The sequence below is a fragment of the Hylaeus anthracinus genome, unplaced genomic scaffold (assembly GCF_026225885.1).
Source record: "Hylaeus anthracinus isolate JK02 unplaced genomic scaffold, UHH_iyHylAnth1.0_haploid 11997, whole genome shotgun sequence".
Classification (NCBI taxonomy): domain Eukaryota; kingdom Metazoa; phylum Arthropoda; class Insecta; order Hymenoptera; family Colletidae; genus Hylaeus; species Hylaeus anthracinus.
Window position 1 is genome coordinate 6280180 of NW_026534344.1, and position 12574 is coordinate 6292753.

At 40.4% G+C, this 12574-nt stretch overlaps 1 protein-coding gene across 1 annotated transcript; it reads left to right on the plus strand.

The window, feature by feature from the left end:
• Positions 1-1527: 1527 nt before the first annotated feature.
• On the plus strand, positions 1528-12345 carry LOC128889828 (nuclear receptor subfamily 2 group E member 1). Its single transcript, XM_054147832.1, has 5 exons — positions 1528-1606; positions 10153-10389; positions 10647-10870; positions 11182-11428; positions 11921-12345. Exons 1-5 carry the CDS (start codon positions 1540-1542, stop codon positions 12343-12345), a joined length of 1200 nt encoding a protein of 399 aa, XP_054003807.1. The 5' UTR covers positions 1528-1539.
• The last annotated feature ends 229 nt before the right edge of the window (positions 12346-12574 follow it).

The following is a 12574-nucleotide window of genomic DNA, read 5'->3' on the forward strand; positions in this document are numbered from 1 at the left end:
CGGATTCTTCGCGTAATTCGTGCGCTCGGTTAGCGAGTGCGCGTATATCATGCACCCCAAACCGGGTTCCCGCGCGAGGGGTGCGCTCGTCACGAAGGGTACCGCCATGAGATAATTCAAGATGGAGTCAGGGAGTCAGGAAGCGGCGCATCTGCCTGGCGGATGCATTATTCCACGGTGTATACGCGTTCTGTTTAACCACCTCCGCGTATCTGTATTCACCGATTCGACGTAGGAGCTCCCTTCCTGACCTTCGCACTCTTTCTACGGTTTTTCTTCTACACGTTTCTCTTTTCATATTTCGCCTCTCTCTACCTGAATATTTTCGACCACGCATCAGTTGATTTCAGGGAGCGACGAATGCCGCGGTTTCGTTTTGGTTCGAAACGATATTTGGTGAGTTACTTGGTAGATTAGTTTTAATCGTGGCAGAATTTTTTTTTTTTAATTGATCAGTTAATTATTGGATGGGTAATTGGACTAGTTGGGATTGGTTTAGTATAATGATTATGTGAAGCATTTTTTTCTAAATGAATATGACTTATGTCGTGGTATTATTTCTACTAATTTGTGTAGGTATTACTCCTATTTATATTTAGAATATTGATAATCATTCTATTTCATAAACTGTTATTTATCAATTGCAATGTCTTAATGTAGTATTTCTTATTATTATTTGCTAGGTGTCAAACTTTCTGACTTATTAACACATATTGTATGTATCAAGTATTTGAAATTAAATGTAACTATCAACTATCAATACTTCCTAATAAAATTCGTGACACACAATTAACAAACAACGATGTATAAAGTACGGAAGCATAGGGTGCAATCACTCGGGAAGTTCCAACGCCCTCGCTACGAAACGTTCGTTTTTCAATCAACAAAAACACGAAAAGCACCACTGACCCGTTGATTATCGGTAATCCCCGCGTGGCACGAAATTAGGTGGGGTTGACGGGCCGATCGTGCGGCAAGAGATCCAGAAGGGGTGGAAATGCCTTCGTTTTCACCTCTGAGCCGGATGAATAGGGGCGAATAAAGGGATGATGATGGTGGGGGACAATCTGACGACCCCGTTCGTTCGCCACCTCTCCCTGGCAGCGTCGGGTGACGTTCAACCCCCGACGAGTCTGGGACGAACCAGGTCCTTTCGAAAGGACCGCCCTTTTTCGAGGGTAGGGAAGTCGCTGGCCAATGAAGCGTCCCGAACGGATCGCCAGGCTTGTTTGAAAACGGTCAGGAGCCGTGCTTACCATCAAGAAGTCCCGACCGCGATGACTGTCAGTTACGTTCCGTCGCGAAGTTAGCCCTCGTTTCGAGTATCCCGGAGGCAGGAAGCGAACGGACGTCGAGTAGTCCTTCGGTTTTTCGGGGTGCGGAAGTCCCCGACCGATCTTCTCTGAATGCCAGTTGCAGTTCAACCATCCTCGCGGACTGTTTCGCGTGATCGGCTGTGCGTTCGCTTGGTTGTTGTTTGAGGTTGTTTGGGTGTCGGTCACGCTGATTGCGCAGTGGGTGGTGTGTTGTGGTGTGAAGATGCAGAACCAGGAGCCGCAAATGGGGCATATGCCTGTACCGCAGCCGAAGATGCCTGCTTCTTCCAGTAAGTTTCATCAACTTGTGCTTAATTTCTTTTTTCCATTTGAATTCGTGTGACGGGAGAACGATCTTGTAGTGGTTTCTTGTGTGTTTGGAGAGTTTTGGGAGGGGAGAAACTGTAACGATTCGCAAGCAGTGTTTGTATTGTCACCGATAAAGTATTTCATACAAGTTTTTCACCTCGAACGCTCGTCTTCGGGTGCAAAGGAATATTTTTTTCGACTTTTCGGGACTGCATCTCTTCATTTTCCACATTTCAAGATTTGTATTTTTTATTATAATATCACAATATAATTATACCTTTAACTTGAAACTCTGAAACATCAAAAATATGCCAAGCTTCTATTCTTCAATAATACCAAGATTCTATTCTTCAATAATACCATAACTTGATCTTCAGTACTTAAGAAAACAGTATCATCGAAATCCTCAGATTTTTCATAATGTTTCACAGTTACGTGACCCTCCTCACGTTGGACTAAACCCGCGCATTTTCACTTAAAGTCCTCCGAGTTGCTTCTTTCAAAGTATCGAGAAAGTTTCCAAAGTAATTCCCAATTGTTTCGTACCTTTACTGAAAATTCTTTGGGTTTCCTCTCTAAAAATTATTTACTTTGTTCCATTTTATTTTCCATGCTCCGCAAAGTTTTCAGGATTAAGGTTAATTTCTCGATTAGTTAACAAAATTTCTCCCGTTTTTCTCTTGAGTAACACAAAGAAGAATCGAAGAAAAAGTTTGCCACCCAACGTCGCGCATAATGGTAGCCATGTTTGTCGCATAGGTTGCAATAAAAACGCCGCGTTTATGATACTCGTTAGCTCTGAAACCACAGCAATAAAAGCTCCTGTCTGCTACCCTCGAAATCTGGTGTCACCGTTCGAGTAGGTAGTAATTACACGTCCTGCGAACAATTGTACCTCAAGAAAGGTTTTGCCTTCTGGCAATTTTTACATCTCTATAAAGGAAAATCGCAGGTGAAAGAACGATAACGATTCGCTGATATATGGTACTCGTAAAAATGGATGTTTATTGTCCAACGACCGTCGAGTGCTGAGCCAGCCGTAAAAATTTATCGGTTTCTAATCCACCATTTCCTTCAATGAACGATACGACTTTTGCTTTTAACCGTTTGCGATCTTATGTCCCTAGTGACTTGAGAAATAGACGTCTATTTCCGTGCTCCAAGCGTTTGGACATTTTTTTATAATACATGGTGTCATATCTTAAACGATATCATTTTTTATGTTTAAATGGAATCATGTGTGGCTTCATTTTAAATTCGCAATTTTAATGCTCCTTTCGGAAGATCCTTTTATTTTAATCAAATATAAGGGCGCTACATTATCCGATTTTTAATAAATGGCAATGCTTTAATAAATCGTACAAATAATATACTCTTAATTTCTATAAATATCTTACAAATATCTCGCTTAACTGAAACAGTAAAATCATTTTTAAGCACTATTTTTTAAATTTGTACTACGAGACACTTTAAAATTGAGTATTCCATTTACCTAGTAATGTTATATTTCCAGAAATCTATTCTTTCTTCTGACCCTTTAAAGTCCCTTTAAAATCTATCTCCGCTTCATTTCGTATACAACAAATTTGCTCCCACGCACTCAGTTGTTATTTCGGATTTGAAATGACTTTTTTGAAAGTTGAAATATACTCCTCCGTATCGAACCGTTAATTACATCCACTGATGGATAACGTTGCTAATCATCGCGTCGCAGGAAAGGTGCCACTCATCGCGTAGCTCATCTCGTGTGAAACAAATAGCATATGCGGCATTTAAACGGGGTGGACAGTCGTGCATTTAAATGATTCGTCCCTAGTGGCATTCTTCCATGAGAAAGTAACGACAGATGGTCAGAATATAACACGATAACTAGGAATCTCCGTGGCGCCCGACAGGTTGCCGTGGATGGTTGAATTCGGTCGTCATTCGTGCAATTAAAGCGCCTGATTCGTGCCGGAACCGATCGATACAACATTATTTTTCGAATTCACCTGGGACTTTGCTCGCATTTATGTGTTTCCTAAACGTGTCCGTGTTCTAATATCTAATCGACGTGGATTCGAACGGAAATAGCACTACCAATAGCACTTGAGGAATTTATTTACTTATTTTGAATAATATAGGAGGCATACTAAAGGACTAAAGAACAAAAGAATTTATTTATCTACTCAACTTGTCAAAAAGTAAACAAATTCTTTATCTTAATATATGAAACTATTAAAAAGAAGCAAAACACATGACACAAATTAATTTTATCGCACTATGGTTCGAGTTGAAAAATTAAATCTAGAAACTTCAAAGAAAACTTATATTTAAAATTTATATCTGAATCTTTAAAAAATAACGGAAAAATGTAAAAGGTATTTAGCTCGACGAGTTTCCAAACATAGAGTCGCAGAATAATGTCTGACCTGATCAATAAGGATTGCAAATCCCAAGGGATTAATAAAAAAGAGAGAAGTACACGTGCGGTAGCCTCTGGTTGTTTTTCATTAATTCCATCTGAGGCTAGCGCACGATTATTAGAAGCATCGCAATAACAGAAGCTGCTAAACGACCCAGAGGGAATGTCGATAGCAAGGTAAAAAAGCAGATGGAGGAGAATAGGCGCGCATCTTTCGCCGGAGGGTGGATCAGGCCTCGCAACCCTTGCAACCGCGACGGGGTAAGCAGATGACGGATGAATGCACGTACATTACGTACGCGTGTACATTGGTGGGAGGCGTCTGGTTTCTGACACATGCCGCGAAATTCCCATGGCCCACTAACGATGCGTGCAACACCTGATGGACGGTGACGATTTGAACGATGATATCGCCTGAACAACTCGAGATACTTCTGGTCATCACCTGTACGCTGTTATCAGTAATATCGCAGATTCGAGATCGTCTACGACTTTTTAAACTGATCAAATCCCTACGGTGGATTGAAACGTACGTGTGGTTTCAAACTAATAGGAATTATATATGAGTAAACAATGTATGAGTTATCAATTTCTTTAAATAGTTGTCATTTAGAATTCTTAATTCATCGTCTATGAAATGCAACAGAACTTTCACTTTTGCATTCCCGTAAGCAAAGGCACTTTAATCCTAGGATTTTCAAAGTTTTTTCCTCGCGGGTAATTTTAAGGGACGATTATCCCAAATCCCTCTTCTTAAACACTGTTTGCTTCCTAAAAACAAAGCTGCTTTCGCACGTTTCGCCTGAGTTAACGTCTACGCAAGTGCAACAAAATTTTTAAAGTATATTTATATTTTGATATATAGAATCAGAGTATTACAATAAATAAACCATTAGTTTCAGAACTTATTGTAAAATATTTAACAATTTTTTAAAAATGAAGCGAATCATCAACTACCAAGTACAAGCATTAATAACACGAATATTAGAATAAACCTACGTTTATTACTGTTATTTATTCTTCAAGTCATGTACTTCATCTTGACCCGATCACCGAATGCATAATAAAATTTTCAAATTATTCATAGAAAACTCCTCGCGTTTGAAAGACTTGAGTGTAAAAGACAAATGAATAGTTCAATCAAGTATCTCGAAACGATGGTTGCACGCGAAAAAAGTTGTACCAGCCATTGGGGGTGAAGTTTCGAAACTTGAACTCGCGTTCAACTTTTCCGTCGACGTCGTGGAATACGCTCGCCCATTTCAACCCTTTCGCCGTTCCCAAAGCGCCAAACTTTTTTATTTTCTCAATCCTAACCGTCAGGAACCTGCATCATCGAATCTACCTAACCAATGCCCTTTCAAAGAGAAGTTCTCGAATAAAGTGACAGTCTAACCGGAGTGAATCACATCCGGTCGAATCGGCCACGAAATTAACCCCTCCGACGACAACCGTAACTTTAGGGTGGCGAACTTCAACTCTCTCGTAACTTCAATGTTTCATCGAAACATAAAAAACACGGTGGACGAAAATCCACGAAAACTGCAATTACGCAGGGTGGTAGATTGAAAAGTACTTTACGATAACTTTCACTGCGGACAATTGCAAATAGGAAAAATTGTGTCACTGTGGCTTCATGAATTCTTTAGGAATAAAATATAGATTTTGAGGAAGAAAGCAAGAGCTGAATAAAGTAAGAAAAAATTCTTACTTCATTCAGCTTTGATTCTCAGAACAAAGCAATCCATCCTAGAAAATTCCCATAAAGTAGAAGAAACGTTTCTTTAAAAATTAGCAGAAATATTGTCCAAAGTGTGCCCTCGAAAAATAACTTTCCTCGAGGTTTAAAAAATGTTATAGAATAATAGAAAAGGCCGAATTCAGCAAATGAAAAATTCATGGCGAACTAACTTTCCGCGTAAATCGCGCTACGTTTAAGTATTAAAAGGGACAGGATAAAACACTGACGAAAGTTCAGAAAGCCAGTCGATTGTGCATCACCCTAGGCGAGCGTGGGTTTCAACTTCGGGCACGCGATTCGCGTGTGGCTAATCGCAAGCAAGCGTACGCTTCTGCGCATATTCGGCTTCTTCTTTTCTTCGTTCCGGGGCCGTAGGAGGGTCGGGGCTCGATCACTGTAAAAATTCCATGAATGATTGACGAGCCAGTGGAACGGAAAATGACAGGAGGAAGATGACCGCCGCACGGCAAAACACAGACTTCGATTCCACGACGATGAAAAATTCAATCGGAATGTCTCGTGAGCCAGTCATGGTCGAATGCAAATTTTATGTGCATCCTTCGAACATCAGCTCGCAGAAGGTGTATCGCGTGATTCGCATATGAGAACGCGCGTTCCTTCGTCTACGCCTCTCGCACCCTGCTGGTTCGCTGGTTGTTTCGCGGAGTTTCTATGAAATTATGCTATTGGAACGCGTGTAACGACGGATCCATGGTACTTTCCTTGACAGAATTTGTGCGAGCTTTTGCATTTTACTTTATTTTTGTTTTCTGTCAGGTCTATGCACGAGTAATACTAAAACATTTTGTTGTTTTCGGAAAGGATGAAACGGAAGAATTTATTTACAGTGGCTGGTTCTGGTTGGTGAAACGACAATTCAATTTTGAAAGAGTGTATTTTCGTTTGGTAATGTAATTAATAAGTGATTTTTCAAGTTAGAATTTGAGTTGTCCATAATTTCACTTGGAATTGGATTATTTTTTACACTGAAGAAATAAGAATTTGTCACATTGAGAATAAAGGATTCTATTTCGTTAGAAGAGCTGTAAAGTAGATTTACTAAAAAAAGGTCATACTTTGTCAAAATAAACATTTTCGGTCACTTAAAGTATCGCTATCTTTTTCAAGTTATTCAAGTTTTATCTAAGTGTGTTATGCCTTAAGAAGTAATAAAATGAAAGATGTTATGTCTTAAAAAGTGCTAAGAAGAAACTAATTTTACTGTATTTAAATAATTGAAGATTTCCAAATTGTTGTGTACCAAATTATCAAAATACTTAATTTACGTGAAGATATTTATAAAACATGAAAATGAATTTCTAATCCATTCGATGTTACCTCTACTAAATTAGCATTCGACGAGATTAAAGCGTTTCGTTATTTTAAAGTATTTCGTGGCAAGACTTCTGCAGGAGGTTTAGCGACACACCCTGTACGTGAAAAATGTATAACTCGCGATGCAAGTTTCCCTTTATCGTGGGAGAAAAGGGTGTCCTCTGCCTTGCAAGGGCGCACCCCTGCCATATTGCTACCTGTGTGGCTAGAGTGGTCAGTAGGCATGTATTGTATATCGCGTAATGCTTACGTTTTCATCAATATTTCACTTGAAAACGCAACTGTCTTCGATTTTTTACTTTCTTTTTGCAACGTCAGGTTAAGGTGCTCAAAGAAACCCTGATTCGTTTGGACTTAAATGCGACTGATAAGTAAAAGTGAGCTTAGTAAAAGCAACAGGTTGTTGCTCCTTACATCCGATTTAATCATTGTATAGACTAAATTAGTACCAACCCAGACAAATTGAATGCATTGATTAATTTGTTAAGAGATAATACAGATTAAAACTTCGCAGTCTCAGAAACAAGCGTTAATTTACATTAAAAGTTTTAACTAAAACTTAAATTAGATGTATCCTTAGTACTTATAAGTATTATAATTACATTGCATATGCAAAATTTTTCTGAATTTGAATGGTATTATTTCAAATAAAACAACAGTGGGAAAGAAACTATAACATTGATAATGTAGATGTAAAATTTAAAGCTCAATATGACATCGAAGATTGTAATATAAAAATAAATTTCTTTATTATTCTTACACACAAGGGAAAATAAGTAGAATCCAATATCAGCTACTACATATTATTTCACTTTAAATCGTACAATTAGTTCATTGAAAGTGGCTATCCATACACTGGTCTAACCTGATATCATAAAACCTTTATTGAAATTAAAAATGACATTACATGTACGAATAAAAACAGAGTACCTCGCGTATCTAATGCTAAGTTGCGACCGCAACTTTCACGACCAAATACTATTTCGAACTTGACAGAACTAAAGTAGAAACTTTCAAGTGCACAGCAATTACCGAAAATGTAATGGTAGCCTCAAACGTAACCATTTATCGTACGATAAGTTAGACGACTATGTTTAAACGAGAATTGCAGATTCTGAGGGGGTTGTTGTGAAACCTGTCATACGACGCGATCGCGTTGAACGTCAATATGGCTCTGCCATACGACTGTAATTACACGTCTTTGTACGACTCATCGTTCGATAAATAAGAATAGTAAGTCTCTGATCGCTGGTGTACAAACTTAGAAGTAAACTGTTAAGTGAAAAAAGAAAAATCAAGAAGAAGAAAATTGATATATATATATATATATATATATAGACACAGAAAGCTGGCGACATAAAACAAGACACTAAACTCCTCTCAAAAAACCCTCCAGATTTTTCAGTTAAATCCGAAACGGTACTCCAAGAAATATTCATACCCTCTATCGAAGAAAATCTAAATTAGGTAATAGGTTGATATTTCCATTTATAACGAAACATTTCTTAACATCAAGCCTGTGTGATTTCATTTAGTCAAATTTCTTCAATCGGCATTGTATATAGGAGGGCTATATATGACGCCTTGTCTAAGGAATCAATCCTATCAAGAGATCAACAAACTATTTGACAGCTACTAACGAAGCCGTGCGAAAGTTCACAACGCGAACGTCACTCCTACAAATAACGTCAATCCCCGATGAAACGAAGGCTCCAACGCATGATCGTTCAAAGTGTCTCCGAGGAGCTTCAATTTCCGTAAACGCGACAAAGAGTCAGGAAGAAAGACTCCGTCTCGCGAATCGATCCGCGACAAAACGTCGCATTGTTGGCTCGTTCTCGATGGCAGAGCCGAGGAGAAAGCCGCGTCTAATCCGAAGAATGCCGGTATTTTGGATCGGAACCCGTTTACCAGCGAAAACACGGGTCCCGTGAATGACGTCCGCCGATGAATGGGATCGATTTGTCGCCAAGTTAGAAGGACCTCCGGGACGTACGCGCGTTCTATACCTGTTTCGTGCTGGGACCTCTACGCGGGACAAGCAAGGGTGTGGTGCGTTTATAATGGGGGTACCAACTCGTTGTCGCGGGCTCCGCCTACGCCATTGAACCCGACGGAGCTGGTGAATGGGGCTGAATGGACCGGATGTGGCTGCTGCATTCAGCAGCCCTTAAGTGAGCAGCCCGAAACACGACACTTCGCCTCGTATCGCTTGATCTCCCTTGATCGGTTCCCTCGGCTCCTTTATCTTACTTAACGTGGATCTTATTATCGGAGAAGGTTAAACGTTTTCGAAGCGCTGCGGCCGCCTTGTCTCCATTCAGTCAGCGGAGGTGGATCGAAGGACGTCCCGGGAGAAGTTTATCGATGGACATCGGGGAACAGTTTCTGGGAATATTTGCTTCGGGAGATAAGGGTGCCAGATTCTGTCCTCGCGTTGGGTTCGTTGTTTGGATACGATTGTATTCGATTGCTTTGTGATGTACGAAACATCTCATGGACGGTGCATTCAAGGAATTTATATTTTGACTTAGTATGAGACAGTCTATTCATCATCGAAGAAACAGATATTAAATATTGCTAAATATCATCAAATATAACAGATCACAGAGGAATGTGGTTCTCTTCGGATCATGTACGATTTCGAAATCTTTTTTAAATATTTAGGTAAAACGGTATGGTCTCTTCCTGTTACGTATCAGGTCACCCGATTAGTTCGTGCTGAGAACTGTGTCAATATTTAATAAAAAGAAACTACAGAAATTTTATAGTGACGGTATAATGACTGAGATTGCCTTTTTCTGTATAACACTTAAGAGTATGTTTCACATATAAATTTGAGTAGCAGAATTATAAGTGGCATGAACTTTTGCGAAGCACTCTGAATGCCTTGTTTCTACGTAAAGGTGTTTTTTCTCTTAGGAAAACTATTTGTTTATTGATGTAATTTGATATCTCACTTTTGAGATGAAACTCGAATGAAAAGTCTTCCACATCCATATAATGGACCTCGTGATCTGACCAAAAACTTGTTTTCGTTGTTGCAGGTCGCATTCTTTACGATATCCCCTGCAAGGTCTGTCGAGACCATTCTTCGGGGAAGCATTACGGCATATTCGCGTGCGACGGTTGCGCCGGTTTCTTCAAGAGGTCGATACGAAGAAATCGCCAGTATGTTTGCAAAGCGAAGTCCGAAGGAGGCTGCATGGTGGACAAGACACATCGGAACCAATGTCGAGCGTGTCGTCTAGCCAAGTGCATTCAAGCTGGCATGAACAGGGATGGTAAGTGTAAACGGCACAAAGCTTAACATAATAGAAATAATATAAAATTACAATCTATAAAATTTTATAATCTCATAGATCATAATAAGAGATCATAACAACTTCGAATGATTTCGAGAAGATGGTAACTAAACTTAAGTTTGTCTTTATACCTCGTGAAAGATTTTTGGGAAAACTATGCGCCACGGATGAAAAAGAAATACATTCTCTGATGCGTGCCAAACGATGTATTAACGCGAATTTTCGTATTTTTCCAGCTGTGCAACACGAACGTGGCCCACGAAACTCGACTCTACGTAGGCAGATGGCCTTGTACTTTAAAGAACCCGAAATGATGGCCAACATGGTGCCCCCGCCAGCGGGAGCTTTGGATCTGGCTTTGCCCAAACCACCGACCGAGCCTCGAGTTTCCGTCGCAGCTCCAGCCCCTCATCATCCTCTTCCACACCCTATTTATTGCAACAGTATGGCCCTACCAAAGGTAAGCGTTATTCTGTCGATCATACGTTAATGAATTATCGGCAACTATATTGGAACATTGTGCAACAACACTTCTCCCATAATACGAAATACATGTTGACGAAATATTTTTCTCAACAAATTACCTCGTTGGTACAAATATGGTATTCAAAGATTGGAATATACTAACGGAGCAGTGTGGAATTGTAAAGTAGAAGGAACCGACTCACTTGAGTTTTACAAACGTACCTTTTCGACATCCAACCAAATTTAATCAAACAATTTGTTGGCTCTAAAATATGAAAAATGATAAAACATACGTTTGTCTTCCAGATTCCTGTGAGTGTGGCGGGTCTATCAACCGTGCCGTTGATGCCAGCGATAACAGCGGAGTCCATCTGCGAACAGGCCGCAAGGTTGCTATTCCTGAACGTCCACTGGGCTAGGGATCTGGCAGCTGGAACGAACCTGGTCCTGGAGGACCAGCTCACTCTTCTAGAGTCCTCTTGGCGGGAATTATTTTTGCTCGCGGCAGCACAAATTCTGCCAACCCTGGACCCGACGGCCCTGCTTCCTCCAGGTTAGTATTCGATCAAATCTAATCCATGAACAACGATTAATGAATAATCGGTAACCATAATTAATACTTGAGAGTGTGACATTTATTTATACGAGTGCGAAATCGTATAACTTGACTATGACGCCTAATATATCAGTCTTACAATTGTTTGATCTTTGCATTCGTTTAATTCTTCCTTCATATTACCTTGCATTTGCTTACATATTTATTTTCATCATTCTCTGATATACCCATTTATGGGCGCCAGTAGTCCCCTGAGGGCAATTAATACTTAAATAGTTGTCTAGGACAACGTTGTATATTACCATATTATTAACCCAATTAATAATATTTAGCCATTTAGTAATATTTATGAATTTTGATGAATGTAAATGTGTACACTCTAAAAATTTCATGAATGCTACATAACTGTAACAACATAAGTGTAACGTTATGTTAAATACGTAACCTAGCTATGAAAAATTATCCTTGAAACAAACACTGTGGGTCTAGGTCCCCAAGGTCTCGGACTGGCCGTCGAGGTGAACCGATTCAGAGAGACGCTGGCTGGTTTCCACGCAATGAACCTCGACCAACACGAGTTCGCTTGCATCAGGGCAATCGTGCTCTTCAAGGCTGGTTTGGACAGCGAGCCTCTGCCTAGCAGCAGAAGCAGCAACGGTTCTGCGTCCCCTAACGCTGGAAGCAGACTCAGAGACGCAGCAGCCGTGGCTAGGCTGAGAGACGGAGCCCAACTCGCTCTTGGACAGCGACTCAGCGGCGCATCATTCGGTGCCCTTAGGTTTGGCAAGCTGTTACTCTTACTCCCCACGCTTCGGTCGGTGTCCACCCACGCCATCGAGGAACTGTTCTTCAGGAGAACCATCGGCGTCATCCCCATCGAGAGGATCATCTGCGACATGTACAAAGCTGCTTGAACCCAGGAACGGTGACTCTGACCGAGTTTGGCTGCTCAGATACGTAGGAATCGAAGGTGCGCCTGGTTTTGGAAAAGATTAGGTGGAGCATGATGGGTTGCACCTAGTGTACTCTTACAGTGCACGTAGTAGTACTGTACACTTAGTGAAATGAGTGGATTTCTGCTGTTGATCGTCCGAAAGGATGATGGAGGTACGCTTAAATGCTTCGAAGTTTGAATGAGTGGAG

What these genes read in the sequence shown, in the direction of transcription:
- LOC128889828 (XM_054147832.1), top strand. Translation starts at nt 1,540, where the DNA reads ATGCAGAACCAGGAGCCGCAAATGGGGCATATGCCTGTACCGCAGCCG. An exon ending in GAAGATGCCTGCTTCTTCCA is followed by an intron (nt 1,607 to 10,152) that starts GTAAGTTTCATC and finishes TCGTTGTTGCAG; the next exon opens with GTCGCATTCTTTACGATATC. An exon ending in GACGGCCCTGCTTCCTCCAG is followed by an intron (nt 11,429 to 11,920) that starts GTTAGTATTCGA and finishes CTGTGGGTCTAG; the next exon opens with GTCCCCAAGGTCTCGGACTG.